We start from the raw sequence: 14,477 nt of genomic DNA, 5'->3' as shown, positions 1-14,477 counted from the left end.
AGAGGTTTAAGAACCAGCGGCGGTTCTCAGAAATGAAGGGGTTAAACACCTCAGGAGAACCGCCAGCCGGCGTCCTTAGTGAAGAGGAGGAGGAGGATGAAGAGGTGACTGGAGTCTCAGTTGCTGGAGCCAGTGAGGGGCAGAGCCGGAGCTCAAGTGGTCTCCCTGCAGGGCAGAGGACTCCCACAGCAGAGGCTGGAGTGTCGGGGGAGGAGGAGGAAGGAGGACTGCTGAGGGAGATCCGACTGCTGGAGTCTCCAGTGGACCTGACGCGGTTTTCCTTCGGTGAGGACAAACCAGTGGAGGAGACAGGGAAGAGGAAGAAGAAGAAGACCGGAGGAGCTGCACAGGAGGTGGTGAGTTATAAGTATGTACCAATGACTGATGTTGCGCCTGCCACCTTCTGTTTAAACCCCACCAAACCTAAAGGCACGGGCTCTGCAGTGGGCTCGAGGCAGAGGCAAGGTGGGGAGAGGAGGAGGACGTCCGGCGATGCTGCCATCTGTGCGGGGAACAGTGCAGGGGGCGAGGCTGTGGAGGTACTCACAGCGCCGGACATAGGGAGTTCTGTGGAGTTTCCCACCCTGCCCTCTGCGGCTAAGCCGGTTATCACAGGGGCTGGGGGGGCAGGGAAGGATGTGAAAAACACATCAGCAAAGAACACTGGGCACACTGCTGCGACAGGGGGGCAGTGTGCCCCAGCGCCCAAAAAGGACACTAAGACCCCAAAGTCTGTGGGTGCAGGGCGGGCAGAGGTGCCGAGAAAACAGTCTGGCCAGAACAAGGACCAAAATGCTGCAGTAGGGGGGCGGGGCGCTCCAGCAGACGACCTGCAGAAAGCCAGCAGCAACCAAAGGGAAACGGGTGTGGTGCTGCAGGGAAAGGAGTCTCTGGAAGTGCTCCCCTCCCCCGGCCCAGCAGGTGTGAGTGCAGAGACACCAGACACAAGGGAGGAAGGAATGGAGGTGACTGTGGAAGGTGCAGAGAACAGCAGAGGTAATGGGGTGACAAGTAAAGGGAATAGAAATAGTGGTGTAGTGAATGATGGGAGTAATGGTGGAGCAGATGGTGAGAGTAATGGTGGAGCAGATGATGAGAGTAGTAGGAATGGTGGAATTAGTGGTACAGTGAATGATGATGCAGCAAATGGTGGGGGTAGTGGTGCAGTGAATGATGATGTAGCAAATGGTGGGGTTAGTGGTGGAATGAATGCTGGGAGTTGTGGGAATGGTGGGAGTTGTGGTGTAGCAAATGTTGGGGGTAGTGGTGTAATGAATGGTGGGAGTAATGGTCCTGCGAATGGTGTGAGTAGTAGTGGAGTGAACGATGGGAGTAATGGTCCTGCGAATGGTGTGAATAGTACTGGAGTGAATGGTGGGAGCAGCACTGGTGTTGGTGGGGGGGAAGTAGGTGCTGGTCCCGCTGCCCCCCCAGCATTGGCGGGGGCTTCAGCCCAAAGCTATTCAGAAGCTGTCAGTGCTGGGGGTAGTAGTGCGCCCTCGTCTGGTGGCCCTGGGGATGGTGACTTGCAACAGCAGCTCCTGGACGCCCTGAGGAGAGGGGAGAGCTCCATCACTGTAGAGGGGAGGGAGGTTGATCTGTCTTTCTGGATAGAGAGACATGGTCTTTCAGCCTTCCGAGATAGAGGGGCAGAGACTGTCTGGTCTCTGCCGACAACGGGGCAGAGGAGTAACCGTAGGAACGTGGTCCGTCTCCAGTGGGTAAGCAAGGATGCCTGTCCTGATAGGTCGAAGGTGGTTGAGCTCCTGCTGGGGATGGGCTTTGCGGCATATGACATCTTTGCCTTGATCCATCCCTACGGGACCTCCTACTTCGATGTCAGCTTCGTGAGACCGGAGGGCCTTGAGCTTTTCTGGTCTCGCCATGAGCTGGCTCGGAGTCGCCCCGAATGGCATGGTCTCTTTCCCCTGGCAATAACTCGCCAAGATTCAGTCAGGAAAGTGACCGTTCTGACTAGTAACGAGTCGCTTTCCTGTATGGACATTACCACCTGGGTGAGTAGATGGTCACCAATATTCCCGAAAAGAATCTGGATGACCATGGTATCTGGTCAGGGGCCTGGACCTTCATGGTGAGATTGAAGGTTTCGGGAAACACTGTTACCCATATCCCCTCCTCAACCTTTTTGGGGAGGGATAGGATCTTGATTTTCTACCGGGGGCAGCCTAAGGTCTGTCACAGGTGCGGTAGCCCCACACACTTCAGTGCGCAGTGTACCACCCAGAAATGCGCACTGTGTGGGGACCTCGGTCATCTTGCTGCTGCCTGTCGCAGGATTAGGTGTAACTTGTGTGGTGACCTCGGTCACCCGTTCAGTCGCTGTCCGCGTTCCTTCGCCAATGCGGTCCTGAAAGCGGCAAGTGTGGGACAGGCGCAAGCCGGGACTAATCTTGCCGGTGAAGGGACCAGTAGGGGCGGGGGAGGCAGGGATCCGGTGAGGAGCAAGCTGCCGCCATCCACCATCAGGCGGCAGGAGAAGCGCCGTGGGGACAGGGGGCAGGGAGTAATGTCCCTAAACTCTGACCCAGGTACTTCACTTGCAGCTGAGGATCCTAAAGGCAGTGAATTGAGCGAGGAAGTCAAGAGACTTGAAAGGGAAGAGCGAGAGGACGCCACGTCTTCCCAGGAACCCTCTTCTGGTGACAGTCTAGATGAGGGAGAGGGGGAGTGGTCACAGAAAAAGAAAAAGGGTAACAGGAAAACGGCCAGAGGTAGGAGGGGGACCAGGTCTCGAGCTGCCTCTTTGGAGTGCGACCCCTCTGACTCTCTGGCCATGATCCAAGCGCCATTGGAGGGTTCAGCCGTCCCCCCTCTGGTGGATCTCTCCAACCGGTTCGGGGCTCTCCAGGACCTCCCTCTGGAGGGGGGAAGTGGGGACCCGGGGCCGGAGGTTGCGGACAAGGTGGTTGGGGCTCAGGAGATGGCTGGGTCTTCCTCTCGGGGGGCAAATACAAAGCCCTCTGGGGGGATGACTAACCCAGGACCACCAGACGAGGGCAAGAATCTATGTAAGGAGAGAATGGATGAATCTGTTTGTCTTAAGCGCACTAAAAACCCGTCATTATCAGAGGAAGAGGTTGGGACTGTCAGTGGTGGGAAGAAAAAGGCTATCTAATTCAATCAATCATGATGGCGGCACCCACCCCGTTGACGCTGGCAACTATTAATGTTTGCAGCATAAAGTCAGATGCGGCAAGGTACACGGCCTTTCATTTTCTCGGCCAACTTGACGCCGACATTTTGTTTTTGCAGGAGACCAGGTTGACCGATATATCAACCTTGCATAAAGCAAGGCGGGAGTGGAGGCATGGGCCCTCCTACTGGTCTCTTGCGGCCGAGCCGTATAGCGGGGTGGCGGTCCTTTTTAAGACCGCAGCGGTTGAATGCAGACGAGTGATCGAATTAGAAATGGGGAGATGCTTGATCCTAGATGTCTCCATGGGGGGACAAGAGCTTCGGCTCATTAACATCTATGGTTCCCAGTCCAAGTGGGACCGCAAATGTCTCTTCCTGAAGATCAAACCTTTTTTATTTTCGAGTCGGCAGGTGGTCTTCGGAGGGGATTTCAACAATGTCACGAGATCCTGTGATAGAGGAGGTTCCGGAGACCGGCTGGCTTATGACTGCGTCGCGTTAAACAGGATAGTGAGTGAGGCTCGCCTGGTGGATGTCCACATCCGGCACAACCCGGGCGACACGGGATTCACCTTTTTTAGAGGTAGTCAGTGCAGGTCTAGGCTAGATAGGTTTTATTTGAAGGAGGAGGCCGTCTCTTCGCCGTTGTCGGTTGTGGAGGTGGAGTTCTCCGATCACTGTTTGATTATGTTTTCTCTCAACGTTACAGAGACTCCTCGGATGGGAAGAGGCTATTGGAAGCTGAATTCATCACTCCTTGAGGAAGAAGCTGTAAGACGGTCTTTTGAGGAATTCTTTCAGAGCCAGGTACCATTGCTGGGCCTAAGTAACACTAAGTCGGAGTGGTGGGAGATGTTCAAACATCGGGTGGCGAGATTCTTCCGGCAGCTCTCGAACCTCAGAAGCCTGAACAGGGATCGCCTGTATCAGAGCCTGAGGAGGAAACTCGAGCATCTTGTCTCGACTGGAGGTAGCCGCGAGGAGATCTCCAGAGTGAAGTCCTTGCTGAAGAGGTGTCAGTACGATAGGCACGCATCTTTGGTTTTCGAGAGGGACTACGGGAAGTACTGCTCGCCCGACCCTTACAGAAACTGTAAGATGTCAGTGAATAGTAAGATAGTGACGGGGCTGGTGGACAGTACGGGGTCCCTGAGAAGGTCCAGATCAGGGATCTTGGAGGTTGTCAGTTCCTACTACTCGCACCTCTTGGGAAGGAGGGAGCTTGATCGTGACGGGATGTCGGCTTTCCTGGCTGAATCTGTTCCTGAGCCAGGGGCTGACCTCTCGCTGGGCGATTTGGCAGAAGCGATCAAAGAAGAGGAAGTGAGGCTGGCGATCGATGGGCTTAGGCCCAAAAAGTCGCCAGGTCCGGATGGCTTAACATCCGAGTTCTTTAGGACCTTTAGGGACTCTTTGGTCCCCCTCTTGACTCAGGTGTTTAACGAGTGTCTCTCCTCGGGCACTCTGCCGAGATCATTAAGGAGGTCAGCTTTGATCATTTTGTCAAAGGGTAAGGATCCGTCACGCATTGAGAACTGGCGTCCCATAGCACTTCTCAATGTGGACAGGAAGATTTTGGCTAAGATACTTTTCAACAGGCTGGTGAAGTTTGCACCCCGGCTCCTTTCGGAGGTTCAGCACTGTTGCGTTCCTGGCTGTAGCACTTTTAGTGCTGTTCTAGGTGTCCGAGAGGCCGTGGAGCAGGGCAGGGCGGGCCTCTGGAAGGGGTTCTTGCTGACCCTGGATCAGGCAAAAGCCTTTGATCGGGTTAACCACGAGTACCTCTGGTCCACTCTTTTGAGGTATGGTCTGCCTGGAGGGTTTGTGGACTGGCTTAAGACCTTGTATGCAGGGGCTGAGACTTTCCCTCTGGTGAATGGGTGGATTGGACGACCTTTTGGGGTAGGATCCGGTGTCCGTCAGGGCTGTCCTCTTAGCCCTTTGCTTTACGCGTTTGCGATCGATCCCTTCCTCAGAAGGATCGATTGTAGACCGTTGGCGGGGGTGCGGATGGGCGGGGCGGCGCCGGAGACTATCCTGAGGGTGGTGGCCTACCCGGACGATGTCACCGTCTTTGTTTCTTCGCAAGAGGAGGCAGCAGCGGTGATGTCAGAAGTGGAGTGCTACTCGGAGGCATCCGGGTCCAAGGTCAGCCAGGATAAGTGTGAGAGTCTCTGGCTGGGAGGCGGAGATCCCGGGTTTGATCTTCCGGACACCCTCCCCGAACCCCAAGAACATGCCAAAGTCCTGGGCATCGAATTCGGCCAGGGTGATTACCCCACGAAAAACTGGGAAGGCAGAATCAAAGGTGTCGCCCAAAGAGTGGACCAATGGAGGGGTTGGTCTTTGACCCTGAGGGAAAGGGTTGGCCTGTGCAAAGCTTTCCTGCTCCCCTTGCTAATCTACCTGGGCAGCGTCTGTGTCTTGCCAGAGCCTCTCTGGACACGGGTCTACAGTCTGTTCTTCCAGATGTTATGGGGGAACAGACTGAACCTAGTCAAGCGGGAGGTCACTTACCGCACGAGGAGACTAGGGGGTTTGAATATGGTGAACCCCGTGGTGTTCCTAGTGAACACTTTCTTGAAGGTGAACGTGGCAAACCTCTGGAAAGAGAGGGCTCCTCCGTGGGTATTCTCCTGCAAGGGATGGTTTCAGCCTTTCTTCCAGGAATGGGAGACAGGGGGAAGAGTGAAGGATCTCCGCACACCACACGGGCATCTCCCGGCTTATGTTACCCCGGTTCTGAAAATGATCCGCCGGTGGGGTCTGGGAATGTGGGAGGTGAGGTCCCTCCCGAGGAAACTCCTCGATATGAGGGTCTTGCTTTCACATTTTCAGAGTCCATTGGCCCTCAAAGACTGCCCAAGTCGGGATCTGGAGGTTGGGTTGAGTTTGTTAAATTCTACCAGGATCCCCGAGAAGTACTGGGACTTGACTTGGCGCTGCTTCCATGGTAAGCTGTATGTGAGGGACAATTTGAAGTACAGGAGCTCCGAGGACAGGAATTGCCCCCGTGAGGCTTGTGCTAACGTGCTGGAAAGCATGGAGCACTTCCTGCTTCATTGTCCCTTTAATACAGAGGTGTACAACAGGGTGGGGGCTTCCATTGGTTGGCCGCGGCTGGCTACTCTGTCCTACGCCGGGTGGGCCTATGGAGCGTTCGGAGACCTTGGGAGAAGGGACCGAGACACTTTATTCATAGTCAGCGCAGTGGTGAGGTATTTCACGTGGAACGCACGAGTTTTAGTCTCGACGCAGAGTAAAATCCTCCATGTAGATGAAGTCTGTAGGAACATCCTAGGTGACCTGGTGAAGGTACGTTCTCTGGAGTATGAAAGACTGGGTGCCTGGAGGGCGGCCCGTCTCTGGAGGGGCTTTTCCTTCAGGGTATGTGCACACGATGCAGAAATGAAGCAGAAAATTTCTGCATCATTTCTGCATCTCCCTGGCAGAAAAAACGCATGCAGATTGTGCATGCGTTTTTCCTGCAGAATACATGCGGATCCACATGCAGATTCACATGCGTTTCCGCATGCAGATTGACAAGCGCTTTCCAGGCGATTTTAGCATCACCTGGAAAGTGCTTGATAACTAGGTCACACTATATAAATCCATGCAAACAGCATGGATTTATACAGTGTGAACCGAGAGAGTGTATATACTTACCTCTGATGGCCCGCGCTGTCCTGCTCACTCCGTTCTCCCGGCTGCCGGCAACTTTGAATTGAAAGACCTGCCGACGTCAGCGTCACGTGACCCGTCACATGACTCTGACGTCACCGCAGGTCCTACAACTCACTGCAAGTGCCGGGAACCAAGCGGGAGCGCTGCACGGGCCGACAGAAGGTAAGAATACATTTATTTTTTATTTTATTCTTCTTTTTACAGCTTTTTTAATGGTACCTGGGTGTGGATGAGACTCTCCTCTCCTCCACACCCGGGTACCATCCGCACATTAGAACGCACCAATTACGCAAGTACAAATGCTGTCTTGCGGAATTGGCGCGTTCTAATGCAAGTCAATGGCGGCGAAATCGCCGCGTTTCCGCAAAATTAATTGACATGCTGCGGATTTTTGACCGCAGCGTTAACGCTGCGGAAAAATCCGCATCATGGGCACAGCACATGCGGATTTCCATTGGGGAACATTGCTGCCCTTCTACCATGCGTTTTTCATGCGTTTCCGCGGCGTTTACGCAACTGCAAAAACGCCGCGGAAACGCATGAAATACGCATCGTGTGAACACAGCCTCAGGGTGCCTTAGTCCGGTAGTACTCCTATATCCTGGTGGTGGGCCGATGTCTTTTCACCCTAGATTTTTGTTTTGTATTTCTGTCTCCTGAATAGAAGGTTTGCCGGCATCGAACTTGAGCCTTGGATGGTGAGTGTGTAGGTTGTGTTCTGTATATATTGTATATAATGTATAATAGGGGGTTTTAGTTAGGTTGGGTGGGGGATTTGGGGGGGTTTTCATCGGCGGTGATAAGAGGACTGATCTGGCCTGGTCCAGGCCCCGCCTGGGGAAAAACTTTGGGGCCTGATCCTAGCTCGGAGTAATCCTGAACTTTGTGGCCAGAGCTAGATCAGGGGTGGCGGGATAGTTAGTGTAGGTCTGTGTTTTATGTATATATATTAAAAATTACAAAAAAATATATAAAATATAAAAAAAAAAAAAAAAAAATTGTTCATGTCACTATTGTATATATTGTTATTTTTGTTTTTCTGTGGTGTGAATGAGGTGCGGTAAGGGGGTGACTAAGGTCAGGCAGTGGGACCATAAGGTTAGTGTTAGTTCCCGGTTGTATATACGTTATATTAGGTTTAGTGTTTTATTGTATATAATCTTGTATATAGGACGGTGTTTTATGTGTATATAGGACGGTGTGAGCGTTGTGTGGGATTGTATATAGTAGTATGAATGAAGCTGGGCCGGGGGTTTTATAGGTTTTATAATATTTATTTCCTGTATATATATATATATATTCCTGCCGTGATTTATTTTGTTTCTATTTTCTGTGATTTGTCGTCTTGTTTTGTTCTTATGTTCGGTGTCCTGTAATGTATTATTGTTCTGTCATGTACTGTACTTATTCTATCAATAAAAAAAAGACCTGCAGTGTATATATACAGGACAGGAGGAGTGGTACTGTGCAGTGTATATATACAGAACAGGAGGAATGGTACTGTGCAGTGTATATATACAGAACAGGAGGAGTGGTACTGTGCAGTATATATATACAGGCCAGTAGAAGTGGTACTGTGCAGTGTATATATACAGAACAGGAGGAATGGTACTGTGCAGTATATATATATACAGGCCAGTAGAAGTGGTACTGTGCAGTGTATATATACAGAACAGGAGGAATGGTACTGTGCAGTGTATATATACAGGACAGGAGGAGTGGTACTGTGCAGTGTATATATACAGGACAGGAGGAGTGGTACTGTGCAGTGTATATATACAGGACAGGAGGAGTGGTACTGTGCAGTGTATATATACAGGAGGAGTGGTACTGTACAGTGTATATATACAGGACAGCAGAAGTGGTACTGTGCAGTGTATATATACAGGACAGGAGAAGTGGTACTGTGCAGTGTATATATATATAGGACACGAGGAGTGGTACTGTGCAGTGTATATACAGGACAGGAGGAGTGGTACTTTGTAGTTTATATATGCAGGACAGGAGGAGTGGTACGGTGCAGTGTATATACACAGGACAGGAGGAGTGGTACGGTGCAGTGTATATACACAGGACAGGAGGAGTGGTACTGTGCAGTGTATATATACAGGACAGGAGGAGTGGTACTTTGCTGTGTATATATACAGGAGGAGTGGTACTGTACAGTGTATATATACAGGACAGCAGAAGTGGTACTGTGCAGTGTATATATACAGGACAGGAGAAGTGGTACTGTGCAGTGTATATATATAGGACACGAGGAGTGGTACTGTACAGTATATATACAGAACAGGAGAAGTGGTACTGTGCAGTGTATATATACAGGACAGGAGAAGTGGTACTGTGCAGTGTATATATATAGGACACGAGGAGTGGTACTGTGCAGTGTATATACAGAACAGGAGAAGTGGTACTGTGCAGTGTATATATACAGAACAGGAGGAGTGGTACTGTGCAGTGTTTATATACAGGGCAGGAGAAGTGGTACTGTGCAGTGTATATACAGGACAGGAGGAGTGGTACTTTGTAGTTTATATATGCAGGACAGGAGGAGTGGTACGGTGCAGTGTATATACACAGGACAGGAGAAGTGGTACTGTGCAGTGTATATATACAGAACAGGAGGAGTGGTACTGTGCAGTGTATATATACAGGACAGGAGAAATGATACTATGCAGTGTATATATACAGGACAGGAGGAGTGGTACTGTGCAGTGTATATATACAGGACAGGAGAAGTGGTACTGTGCAGTGTATATATACAGGGCAGGAGAAGTGGTACTGTGCAGTGTATACAGGGCCGGCTCCAGGTTTTTGTGGGCCCCGGGCGAAAGAGTCTCAGTGGGCCCCTTTAGCACATACCACGATTCATGATGCACAGATACGACGGAGAAATATAGGTATACAACACAGGGTCCAGCCTGCCACCTCATCCTTCACATATGCAAACATGCACGTACACACACAGTACGCAGACATGCACACACACACAGTACGCAGACATGCACGCATACACACACACAGTACGCAGACACGCACGCACACACACACACAGTGCGCAGACATGCATGCGCACACACACAGTACGCAAACACGCACGAGCACACACACACAGTACGCAGACATGCACGCATACACACACAGTACGCAGACACGCACGCACACACACACAGTGCGCAGACATGCATGCGCACACACACAGTACGCAAACACGCACGAGTACACACACACAGTACGCAGGCATACACACACACTCAGTACGCAGACACGCACGCACACACACACAGTAGGCGGACATGCATGCACACACACACAGTACGCAGACACGCACGAGCACACACACACAGTACGCAGGCATGCACACACACACAATACGCAGACACGCAAACACACACAGTACGCAGACACGCACGCACACACACACAGTACGCACGCACACACACAGTACGCACGCACACACAATACGCAGACACGCACAATGCGCAGACACGCGCACACACACAATACGCAGACATGCACACACACACAATACGAAGACACGAACACAATAGGCAGACACGCACACAAAATACGCAGACACGCACACAATACGCAGACACGCACACAATACGCAAACACGCACACACAATACGCAGACACGCACACAATACGCAGACACGCGTACAATACGCAGACACGCACACACAATACGCAGACACGCACACAATACGCAGACACGCATACAATACGCAGACACGCACACACAATACGCACACAATACGCAGGCACGCACACAATACGCAGACATGCACACACAGTGCATAGACATGCGCATGCACACGGCACGCAGGCATGCACACACATACACACATGAACATGGTACACAGATATACACACACAATACGCCCACACGCACAGATACATACACATACATATTTGAACACATTCTTAAAAACACATATAAAACAGACATACATATATATACACAGTCATACACACTGACATACACAGACATTCACATCATACATGCACACACACATAAGAAATATTTTTTATATGGGGATTGGGAAAGCTCGCTCACCTGCCCCCTGGCCTGTGTCCCGCCCAGCTCATCAGTCATGTGGCAGTGCAGGGCCTCAGGTGTGTCACATGGCCCTGGACCATCAGGGGGGCCCACTCGCCGTCAGGGCCCGGGCCGCTTGCCCGGCATCTGTGCAGGGCCTCCGGTGCTGTTCAAGCCCTGCTCTGCTTCATGCAGCAGCAGCAGTGTGCGGTCAGTGTGCTGCTGCTCCACCAATCAGGCCCAGTACTGTCACTTTCCAGACATGGCCGCGCACTGTGCGCTGTGCTGCTGTGTCTGGTAGTAATGACGCGGCAGGTGCGACACACAAGCACAATTAAAGGCGCAGTGTCGCCCTTGCGTGTCATTACTACCAGACACAGCCGCACAGTGCGCGGCCATGTCTGGAAAGTGACAGCACTGGGCCTGATTGGTGGAGCAGCAGCACGCTGACCGCACACTGCTGCTGTTGCATGAAGCAGAGCAGGTCTTGAACAGCACCAGCGGCCCTGCACAGATGTAGGGGAAGCGGCCCGGGCCCGATAACGAGTGGGCCCCCCTGATTGTCCAGGGCACCGGCACTTGACCTGGTACACCGGGTGCTGAAGTGTATATATACAGGGCAGGAGAAGTGGTACTGTGCAGTGTAAATATACAGGGCAGGAGAAGTGGTACTGTGCAGGGTATATATACAGGAGAGGAGAAGTGGTACTGTGCAGTGTATATATACAGGACAGGAGAAGTGGTACTTTACAGGGTATATATACAGGACAGGAGAAGTGGTACTGTGCAGTGTATGTATATACAGACACTTAAGATTTGCACAGTCTCAGCCCGGCACCTTGTCACTTCTGGAACCCTTGCCACCTTAACATAGCCCAGCTCTGCTTCATGAACACTGTCATTTTGTAACCACATTAGTATTTTCCCAGTGAATACTGGATGAATGGTACCTGTGTGAATGACAATGTTCTGACAATGACAAACTCTTCAGAGCAAACTCTGCAGTTTAGAGGCATTAGAAGCTATTAATTAGTGCACAATATACAAGACCATCTTTTCAAAGTCAAATCTGTGTCTGGATTGCCCATCCTAAACTCTTAGAACTCTGAGTTGTCCAGTCATTTGTTTATTTACCTATCATAAAGATAAACAGATAAGCAGATAACCTCAGACTCCACACAGAATGCATGACTCACTGGTACACTGACAACAGTAGCCAGGCAGCCTATTTTATGACCTAACAGACCAGCCCACCGGGCATCTGCCCAATAAGGCAGTTTAGCAGTCCGGGACTGATCATGACTGAGCTCCATTGGGGACAGTGATGCTGATGTCTGTAAACCACTGTGAAATGATGGCGCTATATAAGTGAGTAAAATAAATAAAGTACAGATCTATCTTGCAAAAAAACATAACAAGGATGCGATTGAGGTTAATGGCTTTTACTGTACCCCATATACCTCTGATTTCAAACAAATCAATGAAAATTGTAAGATTCTGACAATGGAGAAACTTGTGTGCTTGAACTTAAGTACAGATTTATGTACTCTCAGTTGATCTGATGAGCTGTCATGTGTTCCTAACAGCCGCGGGTGGGGCTGTTAACATGTTAAATACCGCTGTCAATCCCCAACAGCAGCATTTAACATGGCCGTGCCGGAAGCGTGTCATAAGACTCGTCCATCGGCGCGACCGTCACATGATCGCGGGGCGCTGATGGGTTGACTTGATAACCCAGGGTCTGCAGGCAACCACTGTGGTTGTCATAGCCGATCTGCACACAGCAGTTGGCGCTCATAGCAGATGAGCACTTTTGTAACATATAGCAGGGCTCAGCCCTGCTATCTGTAACACAGGCGGTAAGATGATCACAGCTTCTAGTCTCCAATAGAGACCATTGAAGCAAGTAAAAGATGTTAAAAAACATTTAAAAAAATTAAAAAATATAAAAGATCAAACCACACCCTTTTCTCCCCATTCAAAATAACATTAAAAAAAGTCAAGTATACACATATTTGGTATCGCCGAGTTCAGAATCACCGGATCTATCAATATATAAAACTAATTAATCTGATCGGTAAACGCTGTAACGAGAAAAAGAATCAAAACTCCAGAATTGAGTTTTTTTGATAGCCGCAACATTGCAATAAAATAATGCAATAATGGGTGATCAAAACATTGTGTCTACACCAAAATGGTATGAATAAAAACGTCAGCTCAGCGTGCAAAAAATAAGCCCTCACCCAAGCCCAGATCACAAAAAATGGGAATGCTACGGGTCTCGGAAAATGGCGCCATTTTTTTTTTTTTTTACAAACTTTGGAATTTTTTTTCACCACTCAAATAAAAAAGAATCTATACATGTTTGCTATGTACAAACTTGTAATGACCTGGAGAATCATAATGGCAGATCAATTTTAGCATTTAGTGATCTTGGTAAAAAAAAAACAATTGTGAAATTACACTTTTTTTGCAATTTTTGCAATTTCACAGCACTTGGAATTTTTTTCCCCGTTTTCCAGTACACTATAATCAATGGTGTCTTTCAAAATTACAACTTGTCCCGCAAGAACAAGCCCTAACACGGCCATATTGACTGAAAAGTATAAAAGTTATGGCTCTGGGAAGAAGGGGAGCAAAAAACAAAAGCGCAAAAATGGAAAATGGCCCGGGGGTGAAGATGTTAAATAAAACAAAGTAAAAAAAAATAGCCCCAAAGATGTACAACGCTGTAATGTGTACAAGCTCAAGTAATTCCTTTCCAACTCTGTTTTTAGCTTCCTAAATCCCATATTGAAAATGTCCAGATCTTCTATCCAATTCCCCCCAAGACTGTGGCTCCCAATTCCCTGCAGAAACCCTATGAAGAATCGCTCTCTGAGAGGACACTGAACTTACAAAGAAATCTGATAAAGTCCCAATGGCTAACATCTTATAATCGTAGCTTTACAGGTGAGTAAGGGGTTCTTACAAAGAAGAGTTGGTTTCAATAGTGGTGAAATAAAGGGGTTATAAGCTCTGGACAATCTTTTTTTTATTGGGTCCTGCTGCTAGGACCCAAATAGATCAACCATAATCTGCAAAGGTACCTTTAAGGTTTCAATTTTCTGATGCAAATCATACAGAATTTTTACTAGCTGATACAACACAGAAAGTGCTGGAATGGGAAGATTCTACACTGTGTGCAGAATTATTAGGCAAGTTGTATTTTAGAGGATTATTTTTATTATTGATGAACAACTATGTTCTCAATCAACCCAAAAGACTCATAAATATCCAAGCTTAATATTTTTGGAAGTTGGAGTGGGTTTTTTTTTAGATTTGGCTATCTTAGGAGGATATCTGTTTGTGCAGGTAACTATTACTGTGCAGAATTATTAGGCAACTTAATAAAAACCAAATATAATCCCATCTCACTGGTTTCTTTTCACCAGGTAAACCAATATCAGTGCACAAAATTTAGAAATAAACATTTCTGACATGAAAAAACAAAAAAATTAGTGATCAATATAGCCACCTTTCTTTATGATGACACTCAACAGCCTTCCATCCATAGATTCTGTCAGTTGCTTGATCTGTTTTCGATCAACATTGC

The 14,477-nt window shown here is 49.2% G+C and overlaps 1 protein-coding gene across 1 annotated transcript in view; it reads left to right on the top strand.

Annotated features, from left to right (window-relative positions):
* SPMIP4 (sperm microtubule inner protein 4) overlaps positions 1-14,477 on the top strand; it is a 77,980-nt gene that overhangs the window by 50,975 nt on the left and 12,528 nt on the right. The window contains exon 7 of the mRNA XM_073677878.1: positions 13,660-13,834. Within this exon, the coding sequence (XP_073533979.1) occupies positions 13,660-13,834 (175 nt within the window). The remainder of the gene's footprint in view (positions 1-13,659; positions 13,835-14,477) is intronic.

Source organism: Phyllobates terribilis, unplaced genomic scaffold, assembly GCF_046119375.1.
Source record: "Phyllobates terribilis strain yellow unplaced genomic scaffold, ASM4611937v1 Scaffold_4__5_contigs__length_816908805, whole genome shotgun sequence".
Lineage (NCBI taxonomy): Eukaryota > Metazoa > Chordata > Amphibia > Anura > Dendrobatidae > Phyllobates > Phyllobates terribilis.
Note: the sequence above shows the minus strand (reverse complement) of the source record. Positions and strands in the feature narration are given on the sequence as shown.